Raw genomic sequence first — 22,500 nt, forward strand, 5'->3', positions numbered from 1 at the left:
GTGGTTACCTGAATATGTTGGCACTAAACTGGTGTTGATGTGATGGTCTTGACCATATGAAATTTGAAGTTTTGGAAATTCGAAGTTCTGAAGTGATTCCATATATGTGTGTATATATATATATATATATATATATATATATGTATGTGTGTGTGTGTGTGTATATATACAAAATAAAAATACTGATATATGCCATCTTCTAGCAGGAATAAATGTACAAATTTGTAAGGGTCTATATCACGTCGAAGTTTTACAACTTCGAACGTTATATAGTCAAAAACCCCATATGTTCGAAAACGTAAAAAAAAAATAAATAATAAAAAAAAATGTACCTGACGATTTTAAGCAGGGGGGAAAGCCCCCCCCCCACACCCCCCACTCTTTAAAAATACCAATTCCAAAATCGCTCTACAGTGTAGTAAAGGCAAATCTTCCTTTTCCGCACTGTATAGCATTATTGTGCGGTCTCGGAGTTGGTATATTTAAAGAGTGGGGGTGTGAGGGGGCACCAGGTAATTTATTTATTATTATTAGCTATTTTTTTTTTAAGTTTTCGAAGTTTTACAACTTCGAACATAAGAGTTAGGCCATATAGCGTTTGAAGTTGTGAAACTTCGACAACGTGATATAGACCCATTTGTAAAATAAAAAAGTAAAGTTTCATGCTGATAAACAATGTAATACTAATTATTAAACCAGCACATACTTTAGAAAATGAATAAAAGCGAATGTTTTTGTACTGTAAGGAAAACAAAGTGTGCACTAACATACAAAAATACGTAATGCATAACAAAATTGAATCACCAAAAATTAATCCAAAGGCCATTTTAAAAGCATTATTTAATGACCTCTAGGGTAAGTGTTATAGTCCTGCCATCTGCAGCATCAGGTCTCCAATCACCCCTGGCCCATGCATTATTTCCTTTTGGCATCTACATTTCAAAGCGAACTTACATCTTAGTTGCCTTCTGTTGTGTACTCATTTCCTAGCCTTTCTTCAGTATTTACCAAGCACCTACGGTGCTGCTTAATGCAGGTGTGTAAAAAAATCATGTAATACTTAGGTGGCCATTTGCAGTTGTAGCTGTCAGGATAACACGTTGCAGGTAATGCTGCTTCTTGTAACCATGTAGTTAACAGAGCTCCTTGTAACTATGTAGCTAACAGATACACAGTGATGAATGCCAGCTGTCAAAAGAAGAACCTATATTAAAACTACTTGTTTTTGTGTAGCCTATATAATACTGACTTTCTATTTTGGGATCTCTCAACTGTCCCTATTTTGGTGGAGCATACCTGTTTTGAGGCCTGATTTACCCTTGCATGTGGTGTACCTGTTTTTGGAAGTGTGCACCTATTTTCAGGCTTGATTTACTCCTTCACACAATTTCCTGAACCTCCCTCATCACACGCAATTTTTGAAGCTGTCTAGTACATAGAAAACCACAGTACACGACCAACACACTAGTGACAGCAGTAAGTTAAAGAAAGAGGACACACATCTTACATCTCCCTCTTTCAGAAGCAAAAGTAAATGACCTTGTGTGGTAGAATGTTGCAGTGCAGTTCTTTAAAGTCTACATATATACTGTTTCTTTGATAGGATATTTATATTTTTCCATCATTTTTGTCACTCTCTGTTTTTTTAAACATGTGTTTCATATCAGTGTCCCACATTCTTACCGGAATCGGGAAGAGTTTTGTTAATAAGATGCCCGAACTTTTGGCTGAATGTACATTGTTCTCAAGGGCCTTTGTACCTGTTTTCAATGTCTGCAGGTTGAGAGGTATGCCTATGCGTAGGTATGTATTTATGTCTCTCTTCTGTGTGTTGCATTGTGCGTGTGTGTGTGTGTGTGTGTGTGTGTGTGTGTGTGTGTGTGTGTGTGTGTGTGTGTGTATATATGTGTGTGTGTGTGTGTGTGTGTGTGTGTGTGTGTGTGTGTGTGTGTGTGTGTGTGTGTGTGTGTGTGTGTGTGTGTGTGTGTGTGTATATGTGTGTGTGTGTGTGTGTGTGTGTGTGTGTGTGTGTGTGTGTGTGTGTGTGTGCGTGTGTGTGTGTGTGTGTGTCTAAGTGTGCGGTTACCTGAATATGTTGGCACTAAACTGGTGTTGATAATTCTGGACCAAATGATGAGAATGAGAATGCATTTTCAGTTGAGCACATTTCATTTCTCTGCACTATTTGTAGGTTCATGGGTGTTTATTAAGCTAATGACCACAAGGGCCTTTTTAAGGCAAGCCATGCATCCCAAATCTCTGACAAGTTCTAGCAACTTTGATAAGTGTAAGCAGGGGCTTGGGAGGTGAAACATTTACAAGTAGGGGCCTGGGAGATGAACCATTTACAGGCTGCCTGTGTCCATTAGAGACGTAGGTGCCAAACCAAGGATGAATTTCCTCTTCCCCATCCAATTGTCCAAGTTACACTTGAACTGGAATAGGAGGAACTCTGCTTCACATGGATGAGGATGGGAGCCTGTTTCAGGGAAGTCATAGTCTCTGGGATACATACCTGTCTTTCCAGCAGGTCCTATTTATATCCCAGGCAAGCATTAAGTCTTTAGAATGGGCAATTCGGGGCTGGCCTTTGTTGAGTTGTCCTAGGCAAAAGGGCTCCACAGTGCCCCCCCCCCCCACACACACACACACACCACCTGGTACCCCTTTCCTGGTCTACCTATAGTTGACCTATGCCTAAGGCCAGCTATGGCGGATATTCAGGATATTCATCAGAGTGAGTCTGACAATCCCTTATATGCCAGGAATAGATCTTCCCTCAACACCCTGTAGAAGACAGAATACAAGGATAAGGACTTGAGGCGGTCATCATAGGATATATTGCTTACACCCTTTATTTAGAAAATTAATTAAGTAAAACTATATGTGTGTGTGTTAAACTGTATATGTGCACACTTATCTGTATATACGCATACTCACACAGTAACTGCATGGTTCATAGGTTGGTACTAAGCTAACTGCCCTTGCAAGCCATTTTAAGCCTAGCCAATTATCCTTTGTGAGACTCAAACCCTGCACCTTGTGTTTGTAAGGCAAACACCTTAACCATTAGGCCACCCTCTCTATGGTTCTATTTGAATTAGTTTATTCAGAAGTACCAGGAAGTTGTAGCATATATTACTGAATATACCAGAGATAGAATGAGTAACATTTGTAAATCCCAGTTCAGCATTGAATAATTTACCAAAGCATCACTTTGATGGAAAGATTTCCCATTTCTTTAATGATGACAATATACGCAAGTAACCAAATTCTAGAAAATGCAAAACATAACAGGAAAAACTAATACGTTTCTAGTTGCAGATATTACATTTAAACAGATCATATCTATGACTAGACATCACAAACAGTAAAAAATTTACACAGGTGAAACAGAGACATCTATTTCAACTTAAAAGAAAATCAGATTTTTTTTAGTAAAGCAAACCTTTTTACACCCCCCCCCCCCCAGTTCCTTAATTGTGTAGTGGAGTAGAGAATTTAAATGGCTTAATAATTTCTATCTATGGGACTCAAGTCATCATTCCTCTGCACAGGAATTTAAGTAATAGACTTTTCGATGTTTTACTCAAGTGTGATGCAAGAACTCCTAGTGTATGTAATATTGATATTTTAGTGTAGGCATTAAATATGTTTTGATAGCATTAGCCTTGCTAAATAAGGAGAAATAACAATAGCTTATATTCTGCATTTTCTTCTTATGCTACCTACTACCAACTTGTAATTTTCTTGTAAAGTTTCCTAATTTATTTGGGTAAAATATAAACAAAGAAATTTACGTCCAGGAGGATATCCAGAGGGGCTACCTGCTCTTTTGCTGGAAATGTTTTCATCCCACTGGATATGTTAAGGTTAATCTCTTGCATACTTGGGTTTCAGCTTCTTCAAAACTAGCCTGTATTTCATCTGCCCATTGATTATATTTTTTTCTGATAGTAACAGTATATCATATATTTAAGCTATAAATGATATTTTATATGTTGTTGTATCTTTCGGGGTCGCCACAGCAGAACTCTGGTCCGCTAATGATTGGCAGTAGATTTTTACATGCCGAGTTGCCAGCTCTGACATATAATTTATATTTTTTATAAACTCTTATTTCAAGCCTATCTGTCTTAGTTGCATGATTAGCAAGAAAAATGATAGGCTTCAGCCATTCAAGGTAATTGACCCTAGTTTTTTTTTTTTTTTTTTTTTTTTTTTTTACAATAGTTGCATATTGAAATGGATTTTGGTAGAACTCTATTTTAATTTCTTCAGATGTTTCAGTTTTCTAACACTGTGACAGGAATGGACCCCATTCCTGAGTCTGTATGATTAGACTTCAAAAAATTAATAGTCTTTGATTTTTGCCAGAAGTGCCCTTCTCAGCACCTGCAATATACCCAGAATTTTCTACTTCTGCAATTACTATGAAGTTACTTGTGGTGGTAGCATATCTAAGGACTTTTGAAGATTATTTTTTATTAGCCCTGTTGTACCTACTACTATTCAAATTGTCTAGATGTGTGGACTACAAGACACAGCTTGTTAATATCTCAGCACCTTAGTCTTGTCCACTAAATGCCATAACATTTGATCATCACGGTTTCGTGTTGCCTTTAATCCTGCACCCCCCCGGCATGCACTGCTTTATAACCCTACTGGTAAATTTGAAATAATCGTTCTAGATTTTCTAGCTTCTGACACAAATCCATCATCTCTTGTAAATTTTCAGTGTCTGCTGAGCTTTGTTTTTTGCAAAAAGACAAATCTTTCCATAAACTCATCCTGGACCTTGTTGAAAGATATGTTAAGCAGTTCTGGGCTGAGAGGTGACATCTGATGTAATCTGCTGATGGCCTTCTTTGTGCACAGTTCTTTTCCTCGATTCCCACTGTATGAGTGTTTTTTTTTTGTTTAGTTTGTCATCCACATGTCCACTTGTTTGGAATCCCAAGCTTAGATCTCCTAGCTTTTTTTGTTTTGTTTGCATTTTTTTATATCGTCTGTAAAGCTTTGCAAGCTAGCTGAACTACCTTTGAGGAGTAAGTCCCGTAGTGGTGTTGGCCTGTGTTTGATCTGGTTACCAGAGTGAGTCAGCCAGCTGATGGCCTGCTGTCCTATGTGAGGTGATGGAGATGTAAACTACCACTTCTCATTCACCTCCCTTGAGGAGGACATTGGTGCCAACAAGAGCAGACAAAAGGTATCCGTACCTGGAGTATAAGTGCATTAGCATGAATGCAGGCCTTAAAGGTTACTGTGTCCCAGCATTCAGCTTTATCAGTTCAGCGGTGCTGGGCTTTCACAGATGTTTGTGGACTTATGGTGTTGTGGTAGTAGAGTTGTGTAGGTATCGGAGTGAATGTGACTGGTACCAGGGCTACCAGAAGTAGAAATATAAAAAAAGTTAAAACCGTGTGAAAATTTAGGTGTAGTATTCACTATGTTGTTAATCTGTCTTGTTTACCATGAGTGTCATGCCCTTGAAAACCACATTGTAAATGCATGGCTGTAAGTACACGTAGGCTTACGAGATAGCTCCTCTAACTGTAGAACAGACTGTAAAAATCATATTGTTATAATTATCAGTTTTTTAGCTGTTTCCGGATTTTATTATTATGAAATGGTTTACCTGTAAAGAATTCATAAGAATGAGGTCTGCATTTAGTGTGCAGACAGAATTTTGTATTACTGTTAAGTTGCTGTACTGGACATGCTTTGCAGGTGAGGTGCTTCTTTGCATGAATAGCTCTTATGTGATAACTTATTGTTAAGGTAGAGTAACATCCGAGACACGGGAAAGGAGGAGTATGTCATTCTTATTCATAATGCTTACATATTTCTACCTATTGAGCTCTTTCTTTTTCATTTTGTCTATCTTTCTCATAATTTTGCAGTTAGGTAGCAGTATAGCATACCAAAAAAAGCATTCTATAGACCTGGGTTTGATTCTCACATTTTCAGAGTGAATACTGTGTAACTGCAGGCCAGTAACTTAACCAGTCTAATGCTTCTGGATCATCCTGATAGCAGGTAATTGTGTGTAATGAGTCCTAACTGGTAGGAAAGCCTAAATAAGGGAAAATAAAATAACTGAAGTGAATGAAAAAGAAAAGTATTCCCCTGCCAAACCAGGAGGAATGATGCAGTAAAGATGACTTCATTATTGGAGTACGAAGTATCAGATCTTTACAGGCATTGATGCAGATAAATTTAAAAAATCATCAGTAAAACTCTTGGTTTACACAGGTACTAGATGTAGTAGCTGTATTTTAGTGTGTGTGTGTGTGTGTGTGTGTGTGTGTGTGTGTGTGTGTGTGTGTGTGTGTGTGTGTGCGTGTGTGCGTGTGTGTATGCATGTGTGCGCGCACGTGCACATGCTTATATCTCAGGTCAGGCAGGTGGTGATCATTATTATACAAAAGTAAATGGAAGTGTATGGACAGATCAGCTTGTGGAAAAAAAATTCTGGGCCTTGCCAAGCAAGAACATTTATTTTTATTTATTTTATTTAACATTTGATTACTGGGATAGTCTGACGGGGCATAAGTGCTCATTTTCAGCAGAGGCCTGGGGAAAAAAGCTCCAGTGCAATATGCAATGAACATTGACTACAAAAATACATCAAATATGTACATATATACAGTTTTAGACTGAGTACAAAACTGTAGTGAGATACGGAGTGTGCACCATGTTCCAGGATTACACAAGATAGTAAAATGTAAGGACAGACTGTATAGTATATACATAGTACATGAGACATACAATTCTGCGATTACACAGATTAGAGGACATTTTGAAATGACATAGTCAGAAGCAGAAACACTTTATAAACTAGAATACAATCATAAGATTCCTGGAGAGTGTAATAGTATAGTAATAGTTTACATTGATGAGCGCATCACATACATTTCTATGCCGTAAAATAACTGAAAATAGGGTGTAGTAGTTTTCACTGTTATTTTATTATTTATTTATTTTATTTTATTTATTTTATTTTACATTTGTTAACCAGGGGTGTCTGACTGAGCCGAAAACGCCCTTTTTCAGCAGAGGCCTGGGGAGAAAAGCTCCACAAAGAAAAATTACAGACGCATTTAGTTATTTAAACATGATCAGTATACACCCAAATTACAAGAGACATGTTTTTACAGTGGTATGCGGCACAAACAGTTACAGTGGAGAGAACAATCAAAAAAGATATTAATTTTAAAAATAAAGGTAAGTAATAGATTTGTGGTGTACGGCTGAACTTTGGAACGTAGGTAGAATACATACATAGTACACAGGTACAGTACATACATTGTAGATTAGCCAGTGTTTGTGAGTAAGATTGAAAAACTTTTATCAATTACTCTAGATTTAGTATGTATATGTTATCCGCTTTCACTAGCCTGGGGAGCAATCATGGCACTGCCAACTTTGCTTGAGATGTTGCCTGATGAGGTCTTTAAAGGAGGCTTTGGATGATGTGTTTTGAATGCTAGTAGGGACAGAGTTCCATTTTTTAGCCACCAAACTACTATATAGTGCATCTCCAAAGCTATTGTAGCTGTTGGTGACTTCTAGTAGTAGTTTGCTTGATGATCTAAGAGGCCTTTTGGCTGAGTGATGTTGTACTAGGTTTTGAGGGCAGGACACTTTTATTGGGAGGTAATAGATAGAATGACAGAGGCAGAGCTGATTGTAGGTTAGGAGGTTGGGCAGTTCAAGCCAGTGGAGCTGTCTCAAAGCAGTACAGTGATGAGTTCTATATGAGCAATTTGCAGCAAAGCGGCAATTCTGTTATAGCAAGCTTCCATTTTGCTTAGTTCAGTTTTGTTGAGATTAGTCAGAATGGGAGATGCATAGAGTAGGGTGGATAGAAGTTGGGAGTGAGCAATGGCTGATCTTGTGTTGTTGGTAAGAAATGGTTAGATACGGTAGAGTGACCCCAGTTTGGCATGTACTTTTTTAATAGTTAAGTTCAGATGACTATCAAATTTTAGGTGGGAGTCTATGATTATTCCCAATAGCTTAGCCTGTGCCACTGGAGCAATTGGAGTAGCATTTGTGGAGTAGATAGTGAATTGACTGTTAGTGTTTTTGTTAGAACTGGTTATAATCATAAGCTGAGTTTTCTTTGGATTGAGGATAAGTTGGGCTTTGGTAAGGTAGTTTTCAACGTCAGAGAATGCTAGTTGAGTTGTTTGCAGGAGGGTGGGAATGTTTTGTGCAGCACAGATTAAGGTAGTGTCATCTGCATACTGAATTATAGATGCATGCTGTGTGGAGGTGTGGAGGTCATTTGTGAAGACTGTGAATAGTAGTGGTCCTAAGATAGAACCCTGTGGGACTCCTATAGTTATGGGCAGCTGAGGAGAGAGAGAATTTTCCCATTTCACAGATTGGTACCTGTCAGTTAAGTAGCTTTGGAACCAGCTAAGAGTGGAATTAGATAGATGATATTGGTTTAGTTTGTTTAGCAGGATTTGGTGTGAGACTGTGTCAAATGCTTTGGACATATCCAAAAAAAGAGTTGACACTTGCAGGCCTTCATTTTTGAGACAGTTTACTGTGTCTGTGAAGCAGAGGAGAGCTGTAGTGGTACTATGGTCAGGTCTGAAACCATGCTGAGAAGGTGACAGGATGTTGCAGTCTAGGAGATAGTTTAGCATCTGGGTATGGATGCATTTTTCTAGGATTTTGGCCAGGGGGTAGAGTAAAGCAATGGGGCTGTAGTTATTAAGTTCAGTGGAGGTCCCGCCTTTATGTATGGGTGTAACATAGGATATTTTCCAGAGTTTGGGCACATAGTTTTCAACAACTGATCTGCTTATGAGAGTGGAGACTGGGATAGCAATAGCATCTGCTGCGAGTTTCAAGAAATAGCTGGGGAGTAGGTTGGCTGCTGTTGATGAGGTTTTAGTTTGGAGAGCATGCTTTTGATTGAAGTGGTGGAAACTGTTTTGAGGGTAAAGCTTGTATTAGTGTTATTTGTGTTGGGGGGGATAGTGAGGAAGGAACTGTCCTGTGATACTAAGGATAGAATTGAGTTCACAAAGTGGGAGTTGAATTGTGTTTCGATGGGAACTTTAGTGTCAGGGGTGGTTGGTTTGGGGTAGCCTTTTGGGTGGATTTTAGTAGCTGGTTTACATTTTTCCAGAATTTTTGCGGGTTGTGTTGGTATTTAGTTTGTAATGTTGTGTAGTAGGATTTTTTGTCCATCCTTATGCATTTTTTTGCACGGTTGCGCAGTTCTTGGTACTTAGTTAGGCTTTGTGTTTCTTTGTTTTTTTGATAGTAACGCCAGGCAGTGTCTCTGGACTTGAGGATTTGTTTGGTTTCTTTACTGAGCCAGGGGTTTGTAGAGGTTCTAACCTTGATTTTGCACAATGGAGCGACAGTGTCTAGGTGTTGTAGAAATGTTTTGTTGAAATATGCTACAGCCTGGTCAAGTGGGAGGGTTTTTAGGGGGGTCCAGTCACAGTTACACGGTAAAGTGTTGAGGACCTCAGGAGAGAAATTTTTTGTGTTTCTAGTGGATATATAGTTAGTGGTTTTGCATATGCTTTTTCTACTACGTATAAAGTATATTATGTTGTGGTCACTTAAGGTGTCTGGGAGACTGCCTGTGTGAGGGTACAATGTGGGGTTGCTAGTTAGGACCCAGTCAAGGATGGATTCCCTTTTAGATTTTGTATCACACCTAGTTGGAATTTGGACTAGCTGCTGGTAGCCATGGAGATTTATTAGATTACTTGGTGGTTCTGATGTACAGGTGAACCAATCTAGGTTGAAGTCCCCCAGAATAAGGGTTTCTTGTGAGTATGTGGAAGAACACCAGGATAAGAAGTCTTCAAGGCTAGCAGGTGTATTACCAGGTGGAATATAGATCACAGTTGTGGTGATGACCTTTTTAGGGTGAAGTTGAAGTTGTGAGATAAGTATGTCCCAATTATTGGGGGAGGGGTAGGAGTTTGGTAATTGATGGACAGTTAAGTTGGACTTGTAGAGTAAGGCAGTTCCACCCCTTTACGAAGTGGTCTGTCTTGTCTAATGATATTGTAGCCGGTAGGGAGAACTTCTGAGTTAGCTATGTTTTTATTTAGCCAGGTTTCTGTTAAAGCAACTATGTCTGGGGAGTAGTGTGCTATTGTGGCCTGGAGTTCAGGTATTTTATTTTTGATACTTCTAATATTAATATTTAGCATTAAAAGATGGTTGGTTTTGCTGCTGTTGTTGATTTGCCCAGGGATGAAGAAAGTGGGGGTGTTATGTTCTGACATTTGTGTTGGAGCAGTTTGTGTTGGACAGGATGGATTTGGGCCTGAGTTGGGATGGATATCCCCACTTATGGTGAGCCTGGAGTTAAAATGGTTATATACACGCATAGGAGCTAGGCCAGCCAAGGCTAACTGGCAGCAGTTAGGCAGGGGGCACTTTTCTAGCATTATTTAATGTAGTTAGACCGACCGGGGGGGGGGCAGGGGGTGGGTGGGTGGTGGGGTAAGTGGGCCCCTTTTGCCTAGGGCACCAGTTGACCTAAGGCCGCTGCAGATGTTGGAGTTTGGTGAGGAGTGTGAGAAAGTATTGTGTTTTTTTGGAGTAGGAATGAGAGCATATGTGTTTAGTTCTGAATTGGTCCGTTATGTAGTTCTTGAATATGTGTGGGCAGATATTATTATAATGTGTGGTGTCTGTGTATGAGAGTGCATAAAGCAGTGTTGTGCTACTAAGTTTAGGGATATTGCTAGAGTGATAACTTGTGGTGTTGTAAAGAATTATGAGAAGACAGACTAGATTTAGTTGTGTGATAGTCATGGTTATAAAGTTTATGTTGTTTCTAGGTGGGGGGTCTGAATAGGAATTATAGGGTTGCACTATATGTGGATGGGGAAGTAGTGTGGGTGATGCAAAAAATGCCTAGTGGGAATGAGAGTTATTGGGAGTATTTTGTGTGGAGCAAGTTGGTGTGGTTTAATGTGTTATGACTTGAGGAGCTGTGATTGGTGGAGGTGATGTGAGGGTGAGCTGTGGGTGTGGCTATGATTACTATAAATGTAGAGGTAGTGGGGGCGGGAGGGAATAGGGGGCAGGGCAGGGGAGCGGAGAGAGCCTGAGCGTTAGCGAGGGCGAATGGAGCGGGGCAGTGCCTGAGCCAACCAAGGCAAGAGAAAAAAGTAAGTATTACTTTACAAATCTGAACACTTTTAAAACAAATTCCTGAGGTCTAATGGCTTACCGGCTAGCAGAATGTAATTGCTGAAGAGCACTTGTGTCCTGGTGGGAGACTAGAAATTTAAAGATGGCTCCATGCTCAGCAGGATTCTAATATAGACTTTGTATTGGGGGAGGGAGAGAGCACAAGGGGTGTAAACCAGGTGGAATGCAAAGAAACCAGAGAGGCAATCAGTGGAAATCAGTGAAGGCCTCGGGTAAGTAATAATTCAAACTACCTGTAAAGTGAAGGAGAGAAGAGACAGCAAAGTTTATTAAGGTTGGGAGTGTGTCTTTACATTGACTTGCTGATTAGTAACCAGTTTGTGCACAGATTAGAGTAGGGAGATACATTAGCAATGATAGAGATGCAAATAAACAGGTAATCCTCCAAGTGATACAAACTAAGGCAGAAAGAACTGAGAGGTCTGCTTGATGGTTAATTTAATTTAGTCACAGGGATGTGAATTAAATCTATACTGTCTATTGGACAGTTAGGATTACTGTACTATCGGGGGGGGGGGGCACAAGGCTACAACAGTCAGTTTTATTAGCAAGCTGAGAACTACTAAGAAATACTGCTAATGTAATAGCTTCACTCTCATAAAACATACAAGTAGAATGCCTGGGTGGACTGACCCTGCTCTTGAGGCTCAAAATGTATATCCTTGTTTAGTTTGCAGTACTGATTCCTACTTATACTGTATGGGTGGAGTGACAGCCGCAGACTGCAGATTTGCTTGAGTGTGCTCTGAAGAGAGAGAGAGAAAAAAGAGAGGATGAAGCTAGTAGAATGAGACAAAGACCGGTCAAAGGAAGTAATGAGGAGATAGGAGGGTGTAAAAGATACAAATCTGAGGCTAGTGTGGATAAATCAGGAGAATAGATGCTACTGCTACAGTCTGAGAGTGCTTCAACAGTAACCACATCACAGTGCCATAACTTAGTTTGGAAACAGGTTAATAAATCATGCACAATACATTTATCAGCCAATTATCCTGTGCATACAAGAAAAAGGAAAATGAACACAACAGCACAACTGAATCAGTAGCAGATACAACTGTAGTGCTAAATTCAGTAAATACTGTTTCTAACTCCAAAGACTAGGTCAATTACATATACATTACAGTTATAACAGCAGTTTTAGTACATCATAGTAGCATAGAGACAACATAGCTGCAGTGGTAGTGTCAGTATAAACATAATTCCTGAATGACAGAATCAACCAGTTAAATAAACAAATAAGCAGATCAGTAGTCAGAAATCAGAAAAATGAATACTAGTTGTATAAATCCAAATACAGCAAAAAGTAAGTATTACTTTACAAATCTGAACACTTTAAACAAATTCCTGAGGTCTAATGGCTTACCGGCTAGCAGAATGTAATTGCTGAAGAGCACTTATGTCCTGGTGGGAGACTAGAAATTTAAAGATGGCTCCATGCTCAGCAGGATTCTAATATAGACTTTGTATTGGGGGAGAGAGATAGCACAAGGAGTGTAAACCTGTTGAGCAGATCACATGCATATATATGCAACAAAATAACTGAGAGTATTTGAAATTAACTATTGTGGGTGGATAGGAGTCAAGAATATTAATTTTTATTTTATTTATTTATTAAACATGTGTTTACTGGGAAATTCCTACTTGGAAGGAGACAATTTTCAGCAGAGACCCGGAGATAAATGCTACAGATGCATGTGATTGTGGGAGGAAACCAGAGCACTTGGAGGAAACCCATACATACACAGGGAGGACATGCAGACTCCGCACAGAAGGCACCCCTGCCAAGAATCAAACTGGAGAACCTCTTGCTGTGAGGCAACAAAGCAAACCGCTGCACCACTGCGCCGTCCAAATATATATCTTCAATCAGTGAAGCTCTTATCGATCCTGACCTTCGATAAGAGCTTTATTGATTGAAGAGATATCGTTGGACAGAGGAAAGGAAGTAGATTAAGGTAACGGTAGGTTGTATAGTAATATGAGGGAAGCTGAGGTAGAGAGGAGTGGGTGAAAGGAGGAACATGAATGAGTATATTTTTGGATGTTGGAATTTAGACTGGGGTGGACATGAGCATAGCCAGTTAACGCTCAAGAATTGGTTTTGTAGTTTCTTGAAATTAGGTTAACTGTAGTTAAGATGGGTTGTGGGATAGTTATATATTATAGAACTTACCATTGTCTGAACCTACAGCAACTTGAATGGTTAGAACTAAAAAACATTTTGATACTTTCACAACTTACCATAGTTCATAAAATATTTTACCAACTAAACAACGCCCCTATACTTTCCAACCTTATTACCCCTTACAGAAATCTCAATTCCTTACGATCTTCCAGGAAACTTCTTGCTAATACAAACAAGTCTAATAACCTAGCAGGTGACTCCTTATTCAGCAATACCACTGGAAAAAACTGGAATATGCTGCCACAAGAGCTAACTATACTTCCCTCGCTGCCGCTTTTTAAACAAAGACTCAAGAAACACCTTAAGACACATTGGTTATGCCCCTGTTCCAACCCTGACTAATCCTCTGATTTCCTCTACTTTACCACTATAATGTATACTCTTATATACCCTTTTTAAGTAGTGAATATCTCAAGTAATTTTTCATAAGTCTTGTCATGAATGTTCTGTCTCAATTCTTCTGTATATATTTTTTTCTCAAATAACACTCTCTAAATGACCTTTCCTATTTTCTGTATAATCATTGGAAAGAAATATTTTCTTTCCTCAAGAATTAGCTGATACTTAGCATGATAACATAATTTCCTTGTATTATGTGTGATATGATCTGGAAAAAAAATAGTTTTCTATGATATTGTGATGTCCTTATTGTATCTCTGTGTTCACAAATGCAGCTTATCTCCTCGGGCCTCCACTGAAAATGGACATACAATCCAGCTGGACTAGCCCGGTTAACAAATGTAAAATAAATAAATAAAAATAAATAGTGATCCAGATTTTGTTAATATAGTTGGAGTAGAGGGAGTCCCCAGCACTATTGTTGGATTTGGAGATGTGTTGAAAAGATTTGTTTGAGGAGCGGTTGACTCTGGTGCTGGTGTGTTGATGGAGTAGTTGATGTAGTGCAGGGGTTTTATCTGGTTGGTAGTCTAGTTTGTGGGCAGAAATGATTTGGGTGAATGTGAAGTAGTTGGGTAGTTCTAACCAATTCAGTAGTTGCAAGGCTGAGCAGTGGTTTGTTCACTGTGGGAGTTTGTTACAATTTTAGGAATTTTTATTGCAGCAAGTTTCAAGTTTTGCTAAATCAGTTTTCTTTAAGTTGGTTAGAATAGGGGAAGCATATAGCAAGATGGAGTGTGGTCTGTCTATTCAGAGGTGAGGAAGAGTTTAATTCTGTAAAGGGAACCTACTTTTACATGTGTTTTTTGATGGTTTTTGATAAGTGTTGGTTGAATTACAAATTGTTGTCAATGACTACACCTAATATTTTATTTGGGGGACTGTAGCTATAGTAGTACTGTCTGAGGAGTATATCTGAAATGAGGATGAGGAGTTGTAGCGTTTACCTGGACTAAAGAGCTTAAGCTTATCAGTTGAGAGTCAGATAGCCAGGACATTATGTCAGAGAAGACCTGTTGCCTCATGGAGCCTTGTCAGATAGCCAGGATTCTATGGAGGAGAAGGCCTGTTGCCTCATGCAGCCTAGTCAGATAGCCAGGATTCTATGGCGGAGAAGGCCTGTTGCCTCATGCAGCCTAGTCAGATAGCCAGGATTCTATGGCGGAGAAGGCCCGTTGCTTCATGCAGCCTCTTTCTTAATGTGATGATGACACTGTGGCTCTTGGATGCTGGTTGTGTTTCATGCAGAGGGCAGGAGTATGCTCTACAACAAAGGTGTGCAGTAGTAGAGTTACATACACATGTGGATGCAGGCATGTTTACCTGACAGTGGGGACCTATGTCTACCTCTCTGTCAAGCACTACTTAATGCAGATTGGTGGCAGGTGAGGGCAAGTCATACCTCTACAAATCTGGACTAAGCAAAAAATATTGGGGGGACAAAGGCCCAAAAATAGGGACAGATTTTAATTATTGTTCTTTTAAACCTAAAAATCTACTGCCAATCATTAGCGGACCGGAGCTCCGCTGTGGCGACCCCTAACCGGGAAAAGCCGAAATATACAACATAAATTTAGAAATTTACTAGAGTAGCAGATTTACATTGGTATGTATTTTTTGAAGGATATGAAGTCTGAAACTCAAATGTCTGTCATTATTTAATGACGTCAGTCCTCAATGATTTGCTAGAAATCCACAGATCTTTCAAAAGAGCAGACCAAAAACATGAGGCAAAAATTTGGACAGTTGATCGGTATAGTGTGAGTTGATAACAACTGTTCATGCTGCATAATGGGAGTCCAGAGTCTAGGGAGCGAAACAAATAAATCAATGTGTGTGCGTGTGTGCGTGTATGCGTGTGTGTGTGTGTGTGTGTGTGTGTGTGTGTGTGTGTGTGTGTGTGTGTGTGTGTTGTTATCTAGGTAAACTCACTAGAACTAATTGCCTATTTTCAGGGGCAACTAGAGATCTTTCTCTGGTTAAGTGACTTACTTTGTTGCAAATGAAGGCTGAGCGAATGTCAGTGTTCTAGGAAGAAACTTGGTAGCACAGTGCAGCCTTGATCCCCTACATTAAATTGCCCAGACAATACATAGCTTTGAAATCTTTCAACAAATCATTTTCCAATTGTAGGAAAACTATTCTGAATAGTGCCCATATATGTTTAGTGAGTCATTTTTGTATTTCCCCTCATTTCCTGTTTGTTAGCTTTTTTCTGTTTTCTATGTATTTCTTGTTATGCCTGTTTGTCTTCTTTTCATTTCCCTCCCTACTTTTGTATTCATCTTTGTCCTTCCTTGCTCTGTCTGTCTCTCTCCCTTTATATTTACATTTACATATATTTTATTCTGTACCCTCCCCGAGTCCCCTCCGCTACATTTGTATTTCATTCCTTTCTCAAAAAGAAATCTAATATGTGTGTGTGTGTGTGTGTGTGTGTGTGTGTGTGTGTGTGTGTGTGTGTGTGTGTGTGTGTGTGCATGTGTTGTATTGCTCAGCTCCTTATCATTTGTGTGGGGAGGGAGAAAGATAACTTAATGTGCACTTAACTGTCTCCATTTACATTTTAGTGTTTAGAATGTTTCTTGAAATGTTTCCCTTAGACTTGTAAGGAAGTTACAGTTTTGCTAAAGTAACAAATATCTAGAAAACATTTTTTGTCTGAAGTATTGCTGCTGCATTCCATTATTCACTTGCTATTTTCAATTTCAGCATTTGTCACAATGGTATGGGAATTACTTTAGTAAAGGGAAAATAGGCTTCTAATGTTCTGAGTCAGAGAAAGTGAGCTTGGCAGGCATGAGCTGTTCCTATCTTATCTGCCCTGGAATGCAACAGCTGTGGAGCCATATGTGTAGGCTGTCGAGAATGCCCCTTAAGGGGCCCTCTGAATGTGTGCGTGCTTGTATGTGTGTGTGTGACCGCGTGTATGCTGTATGCTTCTCTCTCTCTCTCCTTTTCTACCAAAAGGCAGCACTGTTAAAAGTGTGAGAGTCGCAGATGGACTTAACTAGGAGAGTTTGAGAAAAAGGGTAAAAATTAAAGATAGAGGGGCTTTCAAAGAGGGCAAAAGAAAGGAGAGGGAGTGAGGGGGGCACCTGATGGCTGCGGAGGAGATCACAGGAGGGGCCAGGAAGGCTACAAAGAGCAAACTTTTCGAGTTTCTAGTCCACGGGGTGGTGAGTGTTTCTTAAAGTTTGCAGAATGAGTCCATTATGTTTAGTCCTATGTTGGAAGTGTGTTGTATGCAAATTGTAGTGTGTGCCTGTGTAGCAGTAGATTTATATATCTGTTCGAGTATCTGTGCATTCAGAGATAAACATACCTTAACACATACTGTTTGCACAGTAACAAACATAACTGTATGGTTTCTGTGGAAACACAGCCATTCACAGCCCATGCCATGTGTCTCTCATGTATTCCAGAAGATGGAATACCAGAAAATGACATTCCTGGGATGTAGTGACATTGGAGAAGCGGACTAGGTTTACAGAGGAGTTGAACTATGAGCATACTATTCTAGTAACCCTAGTAGCCTCCCTACACTTGTACCACTACCTAGAGTGTATGCCGTTTCAAAATGTAAGAAAGGCTCATGATGTCTGAAGAATGTCTCCTACCTTTCAGACAGCACAGGGAATAGAAACAGTGTTAGGTGCACAAGAAATGTGGGATCTGTTAAGCATCAGTTAGTACACATTTCTGCCTTAGTGTATTAGTATGCTGTTTAGGTTTAGGATTAGTTCACAATATGGGACCACCTTCTCCTCACATGGGACAGTTTCTTCCTAATAGAGTGAAACAGCACATACCTATGTGAAACAACAATGCCACAATGCAAAATGCAGTTCTTTTTGTGAGTAACTGCACGTTTTCTGTCTGCAAACAATAGCCTTATTTATGAGAGTGGCAAGAGGTGGCCAAGGCAGACTTTTCTGAAGCCTGGCATTCTTCTGCTGAGTCTAGCACCTTCCTTGAGGGCAGCACCTTGTTGCTGCTGCTTATTGAGGAACATTCTTAGCAATGGGCAGAGAACTCAAAAAAGTATGTCAGGACTTTGCCTTGATACATGAGCTACTGCAGTCTGAGAGATTACTGTCTGTTTAGAGAAGCATCATTGTGTGAAACAGAAACTTTTAACAAGTGCAGTGCCCCTCTGAAATGGTATATTTTCATTTTAAGTCAAGACCTTTGCAGTGCCTTGTTTTGTTGAGAGGGTTTATATTGTTCACAGATTAACTTTCTCTGTCATTTACAAGCTGGGGAAGCCCTCAGTATTGGAGAACACAGCATGCTCTGTCAGGGCTGTACTGTATTTTTGTGCCATTTCACATGCCATTGAGACAGTACAATGCATTCATGAATAACATCCTTGCAGTGATAGTTAACATGCTTTCAGTGTGTGGGGCAGAAATGCCCTTACACTTTATCACCATGAAATGATGCTCCTACAGGGAGTACCCTGTCTGCAGTAACTACTATTTAGTGGAAGATACTGCCTTTGCTGTTCTTTCTCACTGTAAAACTACACCTGCTTTTTGAGTTTTGTTCATGCTGAAGGTTACTGTCTTTGTGCAGGGCAGCTTTCTTACAGTAACAAGTGCCTCACTTTCAAAGTGAGTCAGTACCAACTGCCTGTTTCTTTGCCAAGTGTATGGAAGGCTACATCACAACGTTATGGATCGCTGTCAACAACTTTGTGAGTGGTGGTGCTGTTGCCTTAATACATTGCCCACTTTTGCTGTGAAACGCTGCTACTTCTGTGGGGTGGTGTGCTGTGTTGCTATGAGACCGCATTCCATGCATTATCCCACTTACCTGAGCAAGACCGTACCCATTATTGTATTATACCTAGTGACTGCGGAGTATAATTCCTACTGTTTGAGACTGAGTTTGAACAGAGGTCTGAAAGTGAGTAGTGATGATTATAACTTAGAAACAGCATATTATTAGTGTGAGAAAGCGTTCCTCAGTGTGGGAGAGCTTACCACCTTTGCGGGACGGCACACTGTCATGCTACACCAACCGACCTCTGCATGTTTGCCCTACAGGTAATAAATGGATAGCACCCTTGTGTATAACTGTGACCCTGACATGGCAATCTAGTAATGCAGTGTGGGGTGGCATTCTTGAAAAGAGAGCACCCTTTCATTATGGGAATGTATAATGTCTGTATGGAATGGGATCTGTTTCTTTATGACAGAATCTACTTTTACGGTTTGTCAGAGCTTTGCTTTGTGGAATCATTTTTATAAGGTGCAGCCGTTGATGTGACACTGTGGCATTTCCAGCACTTGATCACTGTGGCATTTCTGGCATGTGGATCACATGGCATTTTCAGCATGTGGATCACTATGCCATTTCCTGCATGTGGATCACATGGCATTTTCAGCATGTGGATCACTATGCCATTTCCTGCATGTGGATCATGTGGCATTTTCAGCATGTGGATCAGTACTTTTCTGTGGGACAGAGAGCTCTTTGGCTTCATCTTTGGTTATAGGCACTTGCCCAGTGCCAAGAGATCCTTCTCCCATTCTGCATGTAAATAGACTCCTCTGATATCAGTCTGTGCCTACTGTTATGAGTATGGAGTCTGTCTTTGTGAGGCTACAACTTTTGTTGTATCTTCTTAGTACATGATTGGATCCATCCATCCATCCTTTCATTCTGAAATACTGACTTTATCCAGTTCTTCTTACAGGAGGGCAGATGTCTGTCCCAGTACTAAGTGAGCACAGGACAGACAAACTAATCCTGATAGGAGGGTTTGGGATTCTGTTTGCAAAGTTCTCCTTTCTGTCCAGTAAACTTTTCACTTTGCGGTAGCTCCTTCCTGATGCAACACTCTGTTTATAGAGACAGTGATCACTGCTGTAGAAGACAGCTCATTTGTAATGTAGGATTTTACTTTGATTTTCTAATACTGAGCTGTATCCTCACACACTGAGCCAGCAAATTTTAATACAAAACTATATAAATGTGAATGACAGCAGTTTACTTCTGTGCACTGGGTAAGACACATTGTGTTTGGCATGTTATTTCAAGATACAGCTGCCCAACTGTCCAAGCCTGGGACAACAGGCTTCCTGTTGTATATTGTAGCTTAGTATCTTATCTGTTTGAACCCGGTTAGATGCATTCCACTGTATGTTGTGGGACAGTTTCTCATCTACGTTGAATAATGCAGCAGTGTAAATCTTGCTTTATAGTGAGATTCTTTGACATTTCCATGTGTGTCAGCCAAGAGATGTGAATAATGCTCATATGTCTGATTGACAACTATTTTTTTGATGCCCATTCAGGTATGGCTGGTAGAGTGGAAGCCCATCTGATTGGTCAAGCATGATCAAATGGGCTTTGATAAAGTGATCACTGGTCAGATGTACCGTATGCACTGTGAATCTTGTAATGGCATGGGACAATGTATTTTTGATAAAACGGTGCAGTGAAGTATGAAGGCCGTTGCACAGTCAAGGAGCCAGGAGATAAAATATTGATGTTCCTTGCAGAACTATACAACTCTTGAGTTATAATTCAGGTGTACAGTGTAGGCCATTACTCTGTGAGGCAGCCAAGAAGTGTTCTAACCATACATAGTGTGTATGAGAGGTAATTCTATGGTTCATTGGAGAGCAGTACTATTTCCATGAGACCAGAGTCCTGTGTACGGTATGTCCATTTCAGTATGAGGCAATTGCAACCTATGGAGCATACTTTGCAGTGTAAACTATGCCATTTACATGAGACGGCAAGGCGTGTGTATTTATGTAGTTGTTTTTTGTTGGTTAACTAGCTTAATGGACTGGTATGGAAATCTTTTTAGCCACTACACATTGTACAGTTAATGATGAATGACTGTCTTAGTGACACTCCTGAGAGTAAAGAATTACTTGTATAGTCAAATCCAGTACCATTTACATGCGAAACATCAAAGTACCTCTACGTTGTTATACAGTGTGCGACAGTATGTGATCACAAGAGGTTGCATAGTTAATTTTCTCCCCTTTGTATAGAAAGATTGATGTCAGATAAGGAGAACTTTTCTTCTAAACATGACAGTGTAAATCTTATACAAGATGTCAGTAGTCAGTTGGTACATTTTGGGTAAGCATGATGGCAGTTATTTTGGAGCTTGCCCTCTTTGCATGCTTTCTGTGAATTACCTCCTCTAGGCCTTCATATATAAGTCACCCTTTGGAGCCACATGTAACTTCCCAAGTAAACCACTGCAACTGAACTGCCTACCAGTGTCACTGTTTACTTTCTTATGCTTGTGACACTTATCTTTGCACTATTAACTATGTGAATGGCTCTCCACAGCTCTCAGGGCTCCTATTTGTTTGATCACTGTATTCCTATCGCAGGATTCTGTGACCCAGGCAAGATTTAAGCTGTTACTTTCCTACACTCAACCTCAGTATCTGTACTGTAAGCATGCCACTAAAATATCTGAGATCCTTGTTTTGCCCATCTGTCCAAAATAGTCACCCTGTTTCAATATGCAGTGGCCTAGACAGGCATATATTTCCTTTTAATCACTTAGAACAGATTTCTGTGTAGTCGGTAAACAGTAGCGCTTCCTAGACCAGTCTTGTGACATTTCATTGATCATATTTCTTTCCGCAGATTTAAAAAAACCCATGTACAGCATCCTTTGTCCTCCTTCACCTATCTAGTTCTTTACCATGTTTACAAATGTCTGGATAGCTTCCATGCTGCTGTTTATTCAGTGGTCTTTTGTGGAAAATAGGTTGCGTTACTGAAACATTTGTGGGCATATATGTATGTGTTTGTGTGTGTGTATGTGTGTGTGTGTGTGTGTGTGTGTGTGTGTGTGTGTGTGTGTGTGTGTGTGTGTGTGTGTGTGTGTGTGTGTGTGTGTGTGTGTGTGTGTGTTTCAGGAGAAATATACGTATCTGCTATGATAGCTTGAGAAAGAGAGATTTGTCAATACGTTTGCACATGTTTTGAGTATTTTTGGCTTGGACTACTGTGCTTCTGCTTGTGGAATATTCACTGGGGTCTGTACAGTCAATATTTCCTTCCCCTCCATCCCATGTCAGTTATTGCGAGACCATTTGTATCTGGGTCTGTGCAGCACTAAATTCATGGTGTTCCACAGTTCTTTCTGTGATTTAACGTTTTTGTACAGTTCTTTCTGTGATTAGAGTGCCTCGTCAGCATTCCTACCTGCATGGCATCATCCAGTGATTTAAATGCCGCGGTGCCTTTCCTTTCCGTTCCTTTCCATCACTGTCATTCCTTATATATTTGGGCCATTTTTTAAATAAAAGTCTTGAAACCTTACTATGACCTAAATCTAATTATCCTTCAGTGATACCACCCTGAGGATACTGTTGGGATACAGCCATATACTTTAATGATGAGCCCCCTACACACACAGAATGGTGCATGTATTTAAGTCTCTGGATATATTCCCATGCTATCCTTGCATTTGCTATCAGGTGGTGGGTCAGCTTAAATCATTTGTGTATTCAGCATGAGAAAATAATTTTTTCATGAAGGTTAAGGTTATAACAGCCAAAAGGGACATCTGTAATAAGTAGTGAAAGGAAAGAAAAGGCATCATGGACCTGCAGGCTCTGTATCTCGTGATGCAATAGGTATATTATCACATTTTGATAGTACAGTTTATTATCATGTACGGGGCTGTGCAGAACTTTGCCACGTTTTGACATATA

At 39.8% G+C, this 22,500-nt stretch overlaps 1 protein-coding gene across 5 annotated transcripts in view; it reads left to right on the forward strand.

Moving 5' to 3' along the window:
• SMARCD3 (SWI/SNF related, matrix associated, actin dependent regulator of chromatin, subfamily d, member 3) overlaps window positions 1-22,500 on the forward strand; it is a 1,904,082-nt gene that overhangs the window by 763,791 nt on the left and 1,117,791 nt on the right. Inside the window, exon 1 of one of the 5 annotated variants that reach the window (XM_044067570.1) lies at window positions 16,756-16,974. The exons of 1 other annotated variant lie outside the window; for it this stretch is intronic. In XM_044067570.1, the coding sequence (XP_043923505.1) occupies window positions 16,897-16,974 (78 nt within the window). In that variant the 5' untranslated portion in view covers window positions 16,756-16,896. Of the gene's footprint in view, window positions 1-16,755; window positions 16,975-22,500 lie in introns of those variants that run through there. 3 more of the 5 variants (XM_044067569.1, XM_044067564.1, XM_044067565.1) reach the window with 3 other exon arrangements.

The sequence above is a fragment of the Protopterus annectens genome, chromosome 3.part1, assembly GCF_019279795.1.
Source record: "Protopterus annectens isolate FY-2018-M chromosome 3.part1, PAN1.0, whole genome shotgun sequence".
Classification (NCBI taxonomy): domain Eukaryota; kingdom Metazoa; phylum Chordata; order Ceratodontiformes; family Protopteridae; genus Protopterus; species Protopterus annectens.